Source organism: Procambarus clarkii, chromosome 16 (assembly GCF_040958095.1).
Source record: "Procambarus clarkii isolate CNS0578487 chromosome 16, FALCON_Pclarkii_2.0, whole genome shotgun sequence".
Taxonomy (NCBI): Eukaryota; Metazoa; Arthropoda; class Malacostraca; order Decapoda; family Cambaridae; genus Procambarus; species Procambarus clarkii.
The window spans coordinates 22353188-22370752 of NC_091165.1; the positions used below are offsets into that span (position 1 = coordinate 22353188).

Below are 17565 nucleotides of genomic sequence, written 5' to 3' on the forward strand. Positions count from 1 at the left end.
ATTGACTTATGGCTTAGGTGTGTGAAGGCTCCTCTACTGATTTTGTCAGTTGCATAAATGCATCTGAAGTTATTTGTAAGTTTTCAATATATGTTCGTTATTCAATCTACTCAAGGGAAATTTTCCTCGAGTCGACATTGGGAGCTTGCATCCTCAAAATTTTGCATCTGGTCATTGATGTAAAAAAAAAAAAAAGATTTTGACCAAATATATCACATTTCTACAAATGTTTAGTACATTGTTAACAATTTCTTACAAATAATTACTAAGCTTCTTTTTTTTTTGGTTTTGTTAGACTCTACCTAAAAATAGTTAAGGATACAATGGCAATTACCATGGACTTGGCATTTTGTTGAGGTCCTCCTGATCAGTAGCCTGAGGTCATTCCTCGCGTGTTGACCCTTCATCTCGCTCCTACTCACACATGCAGGTGTGTGTGTGTGTGTGTGTGTGTGTGTGTGTGTGTGTGTGTGTGTGTGTGTGTGTGTGTGTGTGTGTGTGTGTGTGTGTGTGAACAAGATTAATAAAATAGTGTGTAAGATGACGCGTGTGATGATAACAAGACAAACTGCACGTTAATATTATACCATAAGACCTGAAAGAGGAGGGAGGCTGATTGTATACATAAGACACCTTATACACAACACTACCCGCCAAACACACACCGAAACTACGACGTTGGTACAATGTTCGAACAAGTTTTAACACCTAACCAGTTATAACAACCAATATAGCAACTTGTAACAACGTTCTAATACGTCATAAACACGTTAAGCCAAGATGTAACAACTTTATTACAAGTTATAACAAGCGGAAAATAGAGACAGTTTCGGTTTGTGTTTCCAGGGTACACACTTGCCCCCCCCCCCCACTCCTTAAGGCAGGTTAGCCGTGTGAAACTATGCCAGAATGCCCCTCCCTGCCTTCTCTACCCCTCCCTCACTGACCAACACAGAGCCCCTTAAACCCTTTCCCACCCCCTTCGCTGCTACCCCCCACCCCTTCACACCTCTCTCCCCCCTTCTCACGGATTGCCCCCCAGGGTTGATGGGTCAGCAAGGTGAATGATGTCCTTAGGTGCAAGATGTTCCAAAGATTTAATAAAAGGTCCGCTACGGCATGGAAGGTTATAATCTGGCCAGCTGTGTCTTGGGTCCCTGATGGCCAGGTATAACCCCCCCCCCCAGACCTCCCCCTTCCCTGTCATCACCGTCACTCTTCACAATCCTGCTCCTCCCTTCCCTTCCCTTCTCCCCGGCGTTTTCCTTATTCTACCTGCTTATCTTCCTCACACATTAATTCCTTTGCGTTCCTCTTTCCTTATGATTTTGTCTGAATATTCCTTCCCTTCGCCCACTTTGTCTCTCATTCTCTCTCTCTCTCTCTCTCTCTCTCTCTCTCTCTCTCTCTCTCTCTCTCTCTCTCTCTCTCTCTCTCTCTCTCTCTCTCTCTCTCTCTCTCTCTCTCTCTCTCTCTCTCTCTCTCTCTCTCTCTCTCTCTCTCTCTCTCTCTCTCTCTCTCTCTCCCTCCCTCCCAACCTCCGCCTTTCTTCTCTTATACCTGTGCTGTTCTTTCTAACCATATACCTTACTTCCCACCTCATACCCATGTCCCTCTTTCCACTCATATTCCTATGGCCTTCCCTAATACTCCCGTCACTCCCGCTTCCCTTATGCCCTCCCCCTATACCCGTGTCCCTTCCCATCCCCTAATATCCGTGTCCCTCCCCATCCCCTAATACCCAGTGTCCCTCCCCATCCCCTAATACCCAGTGTCCCTCTAGCCTTCCCTACCTTGCCCTCCACCTCCACTGGTCAGGTCAGCCACCTGTTTCGTCACGCCCAACCATTAATATAATCACGCGGCTTTACTGCCACGGTCCGCCATGGCGAGTTTTCGCCCGAGAGCCAAAACAACGAACGAATCTCTGACGAACCAAGTCGAGAGGGAAGCTGAGTAAGCGATAGAGGCTCTTGGGAGCGAGAGGGGAGCTGAAGAGGGCGACAGAGGGGAGCAGGAAGGGCGAATGTGTTGACAAATTGATAGTATGGGGAAAAGTAGAGAGCTGCTCTAGGAATGGTGTGTAAAATGTAAATGTTAATAGCTCACGAGCATGCTTTGTGAATAGTGTTGAACCCCTGGGAATGGGAGCTCAGAGAATGAAATAGGCCTGAGTAAAATGTAAAATAGGCTCTGGGAGGTATCGATATGATTACCTTGAATGGAGAGGTCCGTGGGTCTCTAGGTCTATATCGGATCACAAAAAAAAATGAAAGCTAATATTGAGCTGAGTGCACATATAGTGCAGTCATAGGACCTTAGTGGTGTACTGCACCCGAGTTAAATGAAGTTGCGGAGAAGAGGTATGATTGACTATTGAAGATTAAGCCACCCAGGAGGTGGCACGGGCATGAATAGCCCCTATGTGGTATATATATTTTTTTTTTTTGGAGTGAATGTGATCTTTGGTCGTTTAAGGATATATACTGTGTGCTGATAATGAAATTCGTTCATCTATTTAAATTTTATTTGCACTATCTTAGGTTGTGGAAGAGTGGGAGAGAGGGAGAGTGAGAGTGAGTGTGATCTTACCCTTAGAAACGCACCGTTCACCCACTAGTTGAAAGCAGCATTTCCATAAAGGCGGGAATCCTTTATTTGAGGAGTCCCCGGGTGAACCCTCCAGTTTGCTGAAACCTTTTATTTGTTGTCATTGAAATCCCGAGGAAGCAAGCAAACAAGCCACGAAAGACGATTGAAAGCACATCAGACGAGTCGGTAATGTGGATGGGTCGGACCTCTGCCAGCAAGATTCCTGCCAGCAAGTTCCTACAGCAAGAACTTGGCAAAAGATTTATGTGAATTGGCAAAATCCTATGTAGAAACGTCCGTCACACTGGGATCGAGAATTGCGTCGAGCTGCGTGTCGTAAAAAAGGGTAAGTCTTAAGTCTCCATACTGCACCGGAGTAAAGCGTCTATGAGCTCACGAGACGACTCAGGATGAGAGAGAGATGACAACCTGATGCTTCAGAAGATCTGGCCAACATTTTAAGCTGTCTGCCAGGTGGCTACTAGATCTCATTCACAGCAAAGGCATTTAATGAGGGGTGGGAATATGAGGCAAGAACCCTTCCCCTTCTCTCCCCCTCTGGCCCCTTCCCCACAAACAATTTAACCAGAAAGACACAAGGCGTCAACGCAGATATCAACGGAGTAACAATAATGTCCCTATAGGCCTAGAGCTGGAACGGGAGGGAAGCAAGAAGACTCCTGGTGTGATGAAGAGGAGCAAGAAGACTCCTGGTGTGATGGAGAGGAGCAAGAAGACTCCTGGTGTGATGGAGAGGAGCAAGAAGACTCCTGGTGTGATGGAGGGGAGCAAGAAGACTCCTGGTGTGATGGAGAGGAGCAAGAAGACTCCTGGTGTGATGGAGAGGAGCGAGAAGACTCCTGGTGTGATGGAGAGGAGCAAGAAGACTCCTGGTGTGATGGAGAGGAGCAAGAAGACTCCTGGTGTGATGGAGAGGAGCAAGAAGACTCCTGGTGTGATGGAGAGGAGCAAGAAGACTCCTGGTGTGATGGAGGGGAGCAAGAAGACTCCTGGTGTGATGGAGAGGAGCAAGAAGACTCCTGGTGTGATGGAGGGGAGCAAGAAGACTCCTGGTGTGATGGAGAGGAGCAAGAAGACTCCTGGTGTGATGGAGAGGAGCAAGAAGACTCCTGGTGTGATGGAGAGGAGCAAGAAGACTCCTGGTGTGATGGAGAGGAGCAAGAAGACTCCTGGTGTGATGGAGAGGAGCAAGAAGACTCCTGGTGTGATGGAGAGGAGCAAGAAGACTCCTGGTGTGATGGAGAGGAGCGAGAAGACTCCTGGTGTGATGGAGGGGAGCGAGAAGACTCCTGGTGTGAAGCGGATATGCTGGGAGTGAGGCTAATGTCTCCAGTGGCTCGGTGGAGACATCTGATGGAGGGATGAATTCCTGTGGGATTTGCGAGAAAGGAATGGCCACCACGGAGGAATGTATTCACCTAGTTGTATTCACCTAGTTGTGCTTGCGGGGTTTGAACTCTGCTCTTTCGGCCTGCCTCTCAACTGTTTCTACTACTACTTCCCCCCCCCCCTCACCACACACACCTCCCAGGAAGCAACCCGTGACAGCTGACTAACTCCCAGGTACCAATTTACTGTTTGTCTAATTGTTTCTTTAACTCGACCACTTCCGTCTAGGCAATATATCTTATCTTCGTGGGAAGGAGACTGAGGAGCCGCGGCGCTCTGATGTTTATACAGTGTTCTCTGATTGTGCATGTGGCACCGCTTCTCTTCACTAGGACTATGCTGCACTTCCTACCATATCACTTCGCTTGGTTCCGAGTCACTGAGGTGGTCTTGAGCGTCAAGGAGTTAGGCGTTGCGTCTCTCTCTTGGGTCTTGCGTCAGCGAGACGCCTCTAGTCCCTCGCCTTCCTCCTCTCCCAGCAAATATTTCACATTCTTTTAATCTCATCATCTTTTACGAGAACAATAACTCATAACGAAGACGTGAATAACGATTTATCGGGATAATGAGGTTAATAGAGGCAGCGCTTCGTCTTACCCACCAGCGTTTACCAGGATAAATTGTAATGTGTTTTCAAGACTCCCCGTTTTCTTGAGGGCCGCTCTGGGGGCCCTTTTTTGGCTACTCAGACAACTATTTAATTTAAAGACAACCTCACTCCCCTCCCTCTCTCTCCCTGGCAACTGAATATGGCCTTACGCCTGCCTTTGCAAACACGTTTTCATCATCTAATTCCCGACATCTGGTGGAATTAGCCTCAGGAAACATGTAAACCAGCACATAGTATGTACGCGAGGGGGGAAAACAAAAAATTGTATTTTGAGTCAAGACAGCTTCCACGATGGAGACCAAAAAAAATTAAAAAAGAAGCCAATGAATTATACGACGGTAGCCACATACATTAGAGCCACAAGGGAGGGGAATTTATTGCATCCAAACTGCGTCAAAATATGTAACCTGAGCGAGGAAAATGGTTGGAGCTTGAAGGGGGGACGACGGTCATTCCTTGTCCCTGTCTCCTGCAAGAAACTTGCACGGCGTCCCTCTGTCCCTTCCCCCTGGCACTGTGATTACACGGCTGTTGCCTCACCGCCGTGCAGCGTCGTGCAGCAGTCTTCTTCTGTCTGGTTAATGAACCTCTCGAGGGTCTCCTTCAGGCGATAGGCAAACACGAGGCCTACAGATAGCGTAACGATGTAGCCACCTATTACATCAGCACTCTTGACAACGCCACCTCTTAACACCCACACACATCCGGCCTCTTAATTCCGTTCATATGCAAGGTACGTTTACTTCTATCCGTCTTCGGTACAATTTACCGGTTCCGCTACTTCGTCTGCCATGGCAGTGCAAGATATACACTTAGGCTCCTTCGCTTCCCCCCTTAAAGAGCGTTTACTGTGGAAACTAGCACGTAATCTGTGCATCTTGCTCTGGGCGGCTGTACTCCTTCCTCCAAGACGGCATGGACACTAACTGCGTGTAGCTCACAACTAATTCATGTCCACAGCGCGGCCCCCTCTCTCTCTCACCAGGACCTTCTCGTCGGGGCCCTCTGCCTCACCAGGACCTTCTCAACGGGGCCCCTTGACCAAGGCCCCTCTCAACAGTATCTTCTCGACGGGGCCCTCGGGCTCCTTTCACCGGAATCTTCTCAACGGGGCCCCTCTAGTCAGGATCTTCTAGACTCGGCCCTCTGCCCTTGGGCCCCTCTCACCAGTACCTTTTCGACGGGGCCCTCGGGCCTCTCTCACCAGGATCTTCTCCTCGACGGGGCCCTCTCAGAATGACCTTCTCAACGGGGCCCCTCTGCCCAAGGCCCCTCCCACCAGGAATCTCACTAGTTTCCTCTTACCCGAACCGTCTCCTCGGGGTCCTCTCACTCCTCCGGAACCCGTGCCCGAAATTCCCACTAGACTAAACACAAAAGGGTTGGTGGTCCTTTATATGATAATGTTGGTGTCAACCGCTGCTCACCTTCCTCACTAGTTTCTCTCTCTCTCTCTCTCTCTCTCTCTCTCTCGCTCTCTCTCTCTCTCTCTCTCTCTCGCTCTCTCTCTCTCTCTCTCTCTCTCTCTCTCTCTCTCTCTCTTTCTTTTCATCTGTATACACTAGTTTCCAGCTCCATTTAATTGAACTACCCCATTCCTTCCCATAGGTCATTTACAGGTCCTCCTCTTCCCTCTATTCTCGCCTACCAGCCCTCTTCCCTCTCCCACAGTCAACTACCAGTCCTCCTCCCTCTCCCACAGTCAACTACCAGCCCTCCCCATTTTCCCACAGTCAACTACCAGCCCTCCCCATTCTTCCACAGTCAACTAGCCGTCCTCCTCCCTCTCCCACAGTCAACTAGCCGTCCTCCTCCCTCTCCCACAGTCAACTAGCCGTCCTCCTCCCTCTCCCACAGTCAACTAGCCGTCCTCCTCCCTCTCCCACAGTCAACTAGCCGTCCTCCTCCCTCTCCCACAGTCAACTAGCCGTCCTCCTCCCTCTCCCGCAGTCAACTACCAGTCCTCCTCCCTCTCCCACAGTCACCCGCCACTCCCGCCTCCTTGACTGACCAGCAGCCACCGCAATAATACACTTCATCTGATACAATGTTTGCGCAAGGTAACTAATTAATTTGCTTCGAGTATTCGCCTTCCTGGTCCCCCGCACTGCTCACATCAATGTTAATTAATTCACTTCGACACACACACACACACACACACACACACACACACACACACACACACACACACACGCATACACGCATACACGCATACACGCACGCACACACACGCACGCACGCACGCACGCACACACGCACACACACGTACACGCACACGTACACACACATGCACACACAAACGTACACACACACACACACACACGCACACACACACACACACACACACACACACAACGCATAACGCATACACGCCCACATGAGGGGGCATGAGTTACTAGGAGAAACTACGAGAGTTAGGAGGGGGACATGATCACCACATACAAGATTCTCAAGAGGAAATGATAGGGTAGACAACAAGACATTATTTAACACAGGCGGAAATTGCATACCCAAATGAGACTAACCTCCACACACACACACACACACACACACACACACACACACACACACACACACACACACACACTCTTTCATATGTAGATATGATAAGAGCCCAATAGGCTCAGGAATCTGTACACCAGTTGAGAGGCGGGACCAAAGCACCGAAGCTCAACCCCCGCATGCACAATCAGGTGAGTTTGCTCCAACTATGGTCCATCTACACAGGGGGGGGGGCACTGTATCGGTGTTAAAAGCTGTTTCATCTGGCTCCACGGGGTGCTATTGCAACTAGTGATATTAACTCTGAAGATAAAAAAACGGACGCGATATCGAAATTCATTTTTATCGCAAGATGACGGACGCGACAAAAAATGATGGCGAATCACAAGACCGTATGAGAGTACTAAGGCTGGGTAGATAGACCTATGTGGTCCCCTCACAGGTAGGTCTAAAGCTCTAGGAAAAAAAAAAGTAGCGACGAAGCTTGCTCTCTGATGACAGCCCACAGGGCAGGTATAGGGCATAATAGCTAAAATGTTTCATAGGAGTCTGTGGTAACTGTAGAGGATCTGAACGTTTTCCAGCTCTGCAGTCTCGCCTCTTTTGAAAGTTTTTAAATGTTTATGCACTCTATAACCAGACATTTGAGTTTGGATTATGTCAATGCAAAGGGGTGGATTATACAGCATGGGGGATTATAACTACAACATAAGGGCTATAACTACAGCATGGGGGGAAATATAACTACAGCATGGGGGGATTATAACTAAAGAATGGGGTAATATAATTACAGCATGGTGGATTATAACTACAGCATGAAGGGGTTATAACTACAGCATGGGGTAATATAACTACAGCATGGAGTAATATAACTACAGCATGGGGTAATATAACTACAGCATGGGGTAATATAACTACAGCATGGGGGATAATAACTACATCATGGGGGATTAAAACAGCATGGGGTAATATAACTACAGCATGGGGATAATAACTACAGCATAGGGAGTATAACTACAGCATGGGGGATAATAACTACAGCATGGGGAATTATAACTACAGTATTGGGGAATATAACAGCATGGGGGATTATAACTACAACATGGGGGATAATAACTACAGCATGGGGATAATAACTACAGCATGGGGGATAATAACTACAGCATGGTGGATTATAACAGCATGGGGAGTATAACTACAGCATGGGGAATTATAACTACAGTATTGGGGAATATAACAGCATGGGGGATTATAACTACAACATGGGGGATAATAACTACAGCATGGGGATAATAACTACAGCATGGGGATAATAACTACAGCATGGGGATAATAACTACAGCATGGGGATTATAACTACAGCATGGGGATAATAACTACAGCATGGGGGATTATAACTACAGCATGGGGAATTGTAACTACAGTATTGTTGATTACAACAGCATGGGGGGATTAAAACTATCCCCCCATGCTATTATACTACAGAATGCTAGCTATAACTACAACATAGGAATTGTAGCTACAGTATGGGGATTATATCTACAGTATGGGGACTAAATCTACAGTATGGGGACTAAATCTACAGTATGGGGACTAAATCTACAGTATGGGGACTATTATCTACAGTATGGGGACTATTATCTACAGTTTGGGTACAATATCTACAGTATGGGTACTATATCTACAGTATGGGGACTATTATCTACAGTATGGGGACTATTATCTACAGTATGGGGACTATTATCTACAGTTTGGGTACAATATCTACAGTATGGGTACTATATCTACAGTATGGGGACTATATCTACAGTATATGGACTATACAGTTTGGGTACTATATCTACAGTATATATGGGGACTCGTATATTCCTTTAATAAGGAGACTCGTATATACCTTTAATAAGGGGACTCGTATATACCTTTAATATGGGGACTCGTATATACCTTTAATAAGGGGACTCGTATATACCTTTAATATGGGGACTCGTATATACCTTTAATAAGGGGACTCGTATATACCTTTAATAAGGGGACTCGTATATACCTTTAATAAGGGGACTCGTATATACCTTTAATAAGGGGACTCGTATATACCTTTAATAAGGGGACTCGTATATACCTTTAATAAGGGGACTCGTATATACCTTTAATAAGGGGACTCGTATATACCATTAATAAGGGGACTCGTATATTCCTTTAATAAGGGGGACTCGTATATACCTTTAATATGGGGACTCGTATATACCTTTAATATGGGGACTCGTATATACCTTTAATATGGGGACACTATATACCTTTAATATGGGGACTCTATATACCTTTAATATGGGGACTCTATATACCTTTAATATGGGGACTCTATATACCTTTAATATGGGGACTCTATATACCTTTAATATGGGGACTCTATATACCTTTAATATGGGGACTCTATATACCTTTAATATGGGGACTCTATATACCTTTAATATGGGGACTCTATATACCTTTAATATGGGGTCTCTATATACCTTTAATATGGGGACTCTATATACCTTTAATATGGGGACTCTATATACCTTTAATATGGGGACTCTATATACCTTTAATATGGGGACTCTATATACCTTTAATATGGGGACTCTATATACCTTTAATATGGGGACTCTATATACCTTTAATGTGGGGACTCTATATACCTTTAATGTGGGGACTCTATATACCTTTAATGTGGGGACTCTATATACCTTTAATATGGGGACTCTATATACCTTTAATATGGGGACTCTATATACCTTTAATATGGGGACTCTATATACCTTTAATATGGGGACTCTATATACCTTTAATATGGGGACTCTATATACCTTTAATATGGGGACTCTATATACCTTTAATATGGGGACTCTATATACCTTTAATATGGGGACTCTATACCTTTAATATGGGGACTATATACCTTTAATATGGGGACTATATACCTTTAATATGGGGACTATATACCTTTAATATGGGGGACTATAACTTTAATATGGGGGACTATAACTTTAATATGGGAACTATAACTTTAATAAGGGAACTCTATTCCTTCATTATGGGGACTATAATTACAGTTAGGGGCTAACAGAACTCCAGTAGAGATGACTAGACATGCAGTAGAGATAACTTGATGTATAATAGCATGATGATGACACTACACTACAGATCAGTCCATGACCAGCCTAGCAGTAGGTGACTAGGACTTCAGCAGTAGTAACATCACTAGTAGTTACGTTAGTGGTAACTAATTCTGCGTTAGCCTAGCCTCACCTAGTAGGAGCTCTGTAACTACAATACCCGTTTCGTGGTCCTCTTTACCCTAGGTCTATTTGTTGACGATTTAATAATTTTCAGCGAAAGATTCACACCTAGAACTACATTAGCTAATTGATCTAAACCCAATACATGGATGAAAGCTTAGGCAAGGCCTACTGAGATGTAGACATATACAGTGAAATGCCAATAGTGTGATATATCTGAGATAATGGTTTAATGCTAGAAGCCATTGGTCTGTGGGGGGGGGGGGGGGGCAGAGACGCGAATTCAATACAACCACATTGCTTCAAGTTTCAATGCAACTGCATTCTTCTAAACTTCAATACAACTAACTACATTCTTCTAAGCTTCAATACAACAAGCTACATTCTTCTAAGCTTCCATACAACCACATTGCTCCACGTTTCAATACAACAGCATTCTTCTAAGCTTCAGTAGAACTGCATTTTTCCAAGCATTTCTCGTAATATAAATAGGGTTCTAAAAATATTAGTTCTAGGATAGGTAGCATTATACTTAACAGGAGTAAACAGTGGTTCAGATCAGTTCAAGTCACAGAAGCTTTCGTTTAATTCATTGACGAATAAAGTTTCTAAATTTAAACAGCACGAGCCCTTGTGATTACTGCATGTTTGAAGCATATGATAGATAGGCCTAGGTTTTCTAGGCGCCGCAGTGGTGGATTATAAATAAGCGCTGTTATGCGTGGGATAATAGGCCTTGGATGAAGTCTTAGATTATCACATTATTATGTGGTATCAGTGGCGCCTGTGATGTCCTAACACTAATGGTGATGTCACTGGTACTAGTGGTATACAGTACTAATGGTGATGTCACTGGTACTAGTGGTATACAGTACTAATGGTGATGTCACTGGTACTAGTGGTATACAGTACTAATGGTGATGTCACTAGCACTAGTGGTATACAGTACTAATGGTGATGTCACTAACACTAGTGGTATACAATACCAACAATAACGGTGACATAACAGTAGTCTAGTGATGGTACAACACCAGCCCAAGTGATGCTCTAAACACCTGTATGAAGGCTATTGATGCTCTAAACACCTGTATGAAGGCTATTGATGCCCTAACACGTGTATGAAGGCTATTGATGCTCTAACACGTGTATGAAGGCTATTGATGCCCTAACACGTGTATGAAGGCTATTGATGCCCTAACACGTGTATGAAGGCTATTGATGCCCTAACACATGTATGAAGGCTATTGATGCCCTAACACGTGTATGAAGGCTATTGATGCCCTAACACGTGTATGAAGGCTATTGATGCTCTAACACGTGTATGAAGGCTATTGATGCCCTAACACGTGTATGAAGGCTATTGATGCTCTAACACGTGTATGAAGGCTATTGATGCCCTAACACGTGTATGAAGGCTATTGATGCTCTAACACCTGTATGAAGGCTATTGATGCCCTAACACGTGTATGAAGGCTATTGATGCTTTAAACACCTGTATGAAGGTTATTGATGCTTTAAACACCTGTATGAAGGCTATTGATGCTTTAAACACCTGTATGAAGGCTATTGATGCTTTAAACACCCGTATGAAGGCTATTGATGCTTTAAACACCTGTATGAAGGCTATTGATGCTTTAAACACCTGTATGAAGGCTATTGATGTTCTAACACCTGTTAGAATCCCATTGCTACCCCTTACTCGTAATCCATGAAGAAAACCTAATCTAGCACCGGGACCAGGTTTTCCCCAGTGATAATCTAACAGCTGAATGTGATTATGAAATCGACCAAGTGAAGAGTTAACAACATTACCATCATTAAAGGCACTCAAGACTAAATCTAGTATGCTAGTTCGCATTGTTTCCTGCCACAACTGGCCACCATGCTCGTATAATGAATGATTTAGGACGATTCTAAAACTGAAATAATGATTCTAGTGCCAAACCAAAACTGCAAAATTGACAGGCTTTCTACCTGCTAGTACAGTATAGAGTTATATATGAAATTTGTACTTGGGGGCCTATCTGTTGCATAATGTAATGACTAATCTTGAGGTTATCTTGAGATGATTTCGGGGCTTTAGTGTCCCCGCGGCCCGGTCCTCGCCCAGGCCTCCACCCCCAGGAAGCAGCCCGTGACAGCTGACTAACTCCCAGGTACCTATTTACTGCTAGGTAACAGGGGCATTCAGGGTGAAAGAAACTTTGCCTATTTGTTTCTGCCTCGTGCGGGAATCGAACCCGCGCCACAGAATTACGAGTCCTGCGCGCTATCCACCAGGCTACGAGGCCCCTTAGGCCGACTAAGGTGACAAATGACACATAATATAATAAAGTAATGAAGAATATTACGCTAAACAGTAGCAAAAGAGTGACACCCGGAACCAAAAACAGGTAGTTCTAGGCCTACAAATAATAACGCAAAACAACCTCCAATATGGAGTTCAGTACAACGTCACTAGCTGTAGTCACACCACCTAGCTAGCGCCCCACGTCACAGCTACACGACCAACGTCACTAGCTGTAGTCACACCACCTAGCTAGCGCCCCACGTCACAGCTACACGACAAATGCCACTGTCGTCTCGCCAGTGACAGATCTACACATCAACAATAAATCTGTAGTTTAGGAGGCCTGGTCGAGGAAGACTGGGCCGCGGGGACGCTAAGCCCCGAAATCATCGTACGGTAATATGTATACGCAGGACATGACAAACTACAAAACAATAATTTTTCATCTTTTCTTAATGATGTAACACATACTGTATAGCAAAAGCAGGTAATTCTAGACCTACAATTATTGACACAAAATAACCTTCAAGACCTTCTATGTGTGTGTGTGTATATATATATATATATATATATATATATATATATATATATATATATATATATATATATATATATACATATATATATATATATATATATATATATATATATATATATATATATATATATATATATATATATATATATAAATTGTGTTATTAAAAGCATGAGAATAGACAACAACGCTCATGGGAAATGTGTTATTTCGGCTTTGCTTTACTGGGCAATTTCTCCTCTCAGACGCACATGGAGGAAGAATTAAGTCTTGCTATTGACCAATAAATTTCGGGCGAGAAAAGGCCAGCCAGCGAATTGGAACACTGCAGGGAACAATGGCAGGAACAATCATGTGGCGGACAGTTAAACTAGTACCAATAATTTGTCGCAGGAAAGGGAATGCCACCAAGCTAGGGAAAGAGGTAGGAATATTGCACAGCGAGGCGTCTGTGTCACAGTTGATATCTGGCAACTTATCTGGCCACGGCAGTGCCACTGTTGACGTTTTGGCACCGCGCTGTCATTATCACAATTGACGTTTGACACCCCTCACCCTCCACCCAGATGTCGCATTGAAGGCCTGACACCGCGCAGCGTCGGTGCCATCGTTGGCACTTTTGAGCACAAATGTCAAACGTGACGAAGCTGGCAGTGAGGTTTCAACAATCCCAGGGTAATGGCTCCGCCGACCTGGGTGCAGCGGCAGCAGCAGCAGCTGCGTCTAACTCACCCGGCTGGATGGATGAAATTGTATGTGAAAGCCAGACTCTACGATTAACCCTCAAGCCGGATGGCCCAACTATATATATATATATATATATATATATATATATATATATATATATATATATATATATATATATGACCTTCACGGTTACAGAGGAGGGAGTGAGGTGGAGCAGCTATATAATGAGTGTCGTATTATTTCGAAAGGTAAAAGAAACCTGGTCTTTGTGGATCTGTTGTTGCTCATGGAACCGCCTGGGCGCCTTGAGTGCTTTGTAAACGGCTGTTCCAGTGGTCTATTTAGGGGTCAAATATCACAGTCGTGAAAGATGAGTATTATCATTACCTCGATTGAGACCCACACTCCCTCCCTCCCTCCCTCTTTCTCTCCCACTCTCTCTCCCACTCTCTCTCTCTCTTTCTCCCTTTGGTTTAGATCAACGAAAACACGTGTAGATGACCGAGGAACCCCACACGTCAATAGATTCTTAGACAGAGAGACCCACACGTCAAAAACAAAATTATATATATATATATATATATATATATATATATATATATATATATATATATATATATATATATATATATATATACATATAATATATGTTTCATTGAGGACTTCCCTTCCCCCCAACATCAATTTACTCGCAACACCCATTGACTGAGGGACATCAACGCTCGCGTATAAATTATTGACTTAGGTGACCCACCTCTCCACATCAACACAGACATACATTCCTTGACCGAAGAGACCAAACCTCCCCCATCATTGCCACATATGTAACAGCTACAGGCCTTTACTCGTATTATTTAACACAGTTCTTTCAGCTAATGATTTCATTCGTTGGTATTTACTCTAGTGTGATATTCCTTTCTAATACTTTTTTTTAACAGAAATGAAATAGTATTATTTTTATAGCTGTTTTATCCCGTTTGCAAGAAACAACTTGAATCTATTTCAGATCATGGAAGGTCATGTGGGAGCTGTCATGATCGCAGGAGTTAAAATTAAGTCAAAAGGGGGGGGAAGGGGAAATTAAAGGTGTTTTCATCTTACCTTAAGTCCGTGGATGACGTGATTGCAGTGTTCCTGTGGGACGTACTCGGTGATGGCCACGACCAGACCCTCGTACCCGTTGTCCACAAGTCTCAGGTCTTCTGGGTGACCCGAGACCCCATGGCCGGCTCCTCCTACCACCACCACCGCCGTCACCACCACCAGCAGACACCTCACACTCGTCATCGTCGTGAATCTCTGCTCCTGCGGGGTCATTCCACAAGCAGGACGAAGCAAACACTCATCGAAATCCCCCTACACCTTGTATATATATATATTTTTTGGGGGGTATTTTCCTTTTATGCCTTGCCTCTTGGGGCTATGTCACTGAGATATATATATATATATATATATAGAGCGAGGTGGGCACGTACACTTTAACAAGTTCTAGTTTCAGCTTGTCAGCCAGATGAAACACTCGTAAGTTCCACTCAACAGGAGTCCACGAACGGCTACAAGAAGTCAGGCGAAGAAATGTGCGGGGAGAAAAAAAAAAAGAGTTGATATCAGGTCAATCTTTTTCCCAATGGCGGCTGTCAGTGGGTCAAGAGAATGCGTGTGTGTGTGGAGCGAGCGGTGCGCGTGTCCTCTCACTGCACGCTCTCAACAAGTACTGCCACTCTGCGTCAGCGGCTGCAGCGGCCGACCAGCAAGCAGCTACACTGGCTGGCTCGACCAGACCACACCGCTGCCCCGCCACCAGCCCAAGCTCCGCCCCCCTCTGGATATACCGGTCTTCAAGACCCCACTCCTTCCTCCCCCTCTCCCCCCCCCCCAACACACACCAAATAGGATATCGAGGCTTTTGGCTTGTAGGGAGGAGGTGGGTGGGGAGGAAAGGAAGCTTCTTCCTAAAGCGTCAGTCGGTACGTGCCTTGCGTTAGACGCCAAGGGCAGCATTGGTGTATGCAACGTTTCTGGTTGTACAGGTTTGTGTGTATATGTGTGTGTCGTGTCAGGTGTACGATGCGATATGGAAGGAGCGCGAGGAGGTGAAAGATGGTTGGAGGTGGGGAGGGAAGGAGGTTTGTGGGGGGGGGACGGGGGTTGAAGTGGGAGGAATCAGGAGGAGGGTTAGTGTTGGGGGGAGACGAACTGAAGGAAGTGGTGGTAGTGGGAAGGGGGAGGGGGTTGTTAGTCCGGGCTGTGCTGCCACCTGGCGGTACCCTGAGGAACTTGGATGGGGTTTGGGGGGAGGGGAGGAGGCGAATGAGGGTGTGCACTACCCTGCTCCTCTACCCCTGGCTGGGGGAGAGGTGGGGAGGGTCCTGGGCCACTCTCACCACACCTGGCAAACTGGGGAGTGGAAGGGTCGCTTCACACCTCGTGTGCTGCTGTACCTTATGTTCCCTGTTCCCTGCCGTCAGCAAGTGTGTGTGTGTGTGTGTGTGTGTGTGTGTGTGTGTGTGTGTGTGTGTGTGTGTGTGTGTGTGTGTGTGTGTGTGTGAAAACCTGTATGTGCGTGTCTGTCTGTACTCACCTAGTTGTGCTTGCGGGGAGGGGGGGTTGAGCTTTGGCTCTTTGGTTCCGCCTTTCAATTGGTGTACAGGTTCCTGAGCCTATTGGGCTCTATCTAATCTACTGCCTCCACAAGATCACTTGTTAACTACTGAAGAACTTGTTAACACTGAAGAAATTCTTTTCTGATATCTCTGGGGCTCATTTGGGTTGTTGTTGTTAAAGATTCGCTACCTGGAACAAAAAGTTCCAAGTAACACGGGCTATGGTGAGCCCGTAGTCATTTGGGTACTAAGTTTCCACCCGTGCCCTCTTGTTCGTGTTCCACCCGTGCCCTCTTGTTCGTGTTCCACCCGTGCCCTCTTGTTCATGTTCCACCCGTGCCCTCTTGTTCGTGTTCCACCCGTGCCCTCTTGTTCGTGTTCCACCCGTGCCCTCTTGTTCGTGTTCCACCCGTGCCCTCTTGTTCGTGTTCCACCCGTGCCCTCTTGTTCGTGTTCCACCCGTGCCCTCTTGTTCGTGTCCAACCCGTGCCCTCTTGTTCGTGTCCCACCCGTGCCCTCTTGTTCGTGTTCCACCCGTGCCCTCTTGTTCATGTTCCACCCGTGCCCTCTTGTTCGTGTCCCACCCGTGCCCTCTTGTTCGTGTTCCACCCGTGCCCTCTTGTTCGTGTTCCACCCGTGCCCTCTTGTTCATGTTCCACCCGTGCCCTCTTGTTCATGTTCCACCCGTGCCCTCTTGTTCGTGTTCCACCCGTGCCCTCTTGTTCATGTTCCACCCGTGCCCTCTTGTTCATGTTCCACCCGTGCCCTCTTGTTCATGTTCCACCCGTGCCCTCTTGTTCATGTTCCACCCGTGCCCTCTTGTTCGTGTTCCACCCGTGCCCTCTTGTTCGTGTTCCACCCGTGCCCTCTTGTTCGTGTTCCACCCGTGCCCTCTTGTTCATGTTCCACCCGTGCTAAATAGTTTTTCTGTGTCCACCCTGTCAATTCCCCGGATTTTTTTTTTAGGTGGTTATCATGTCTGCCCTTACTCCTCTGTCTTCCAGGGACGTGAGGTTTAGGTCCCTTAGCTTCTCCTTGTAGTTCATGCCTCTCAGTTC

The 17565-nt window shown here is 45.8% G+C and overlaps 1 protein-coding gene across 1 annotated transcript in view; it reads right to left on the reverse strand.

Annotated features, from left to right (window-relative positions):
• LOC123752127 (calcium-activated chloride channel regulator 1) overlaps positions 1 to 15667 on the reverse strand; it is a 43190-nt gene extending 27523 nt beyond the window's left edge. The window contains exon 1 of the mRNA XM_069325299.1: positions 15006 to 15667. Within this exon, the coding sequence (XP_069181400.1) occupies positions 15006 to 15221 (216 nt within the window). The 5' untranslated portion in view covers positions 15222 to 15667. The remainder of the gene's footprint in view (positions 1 to 15005) is intronic.
• Positions 15668 to 17565: the final 1898 nt, after the last annotated feature.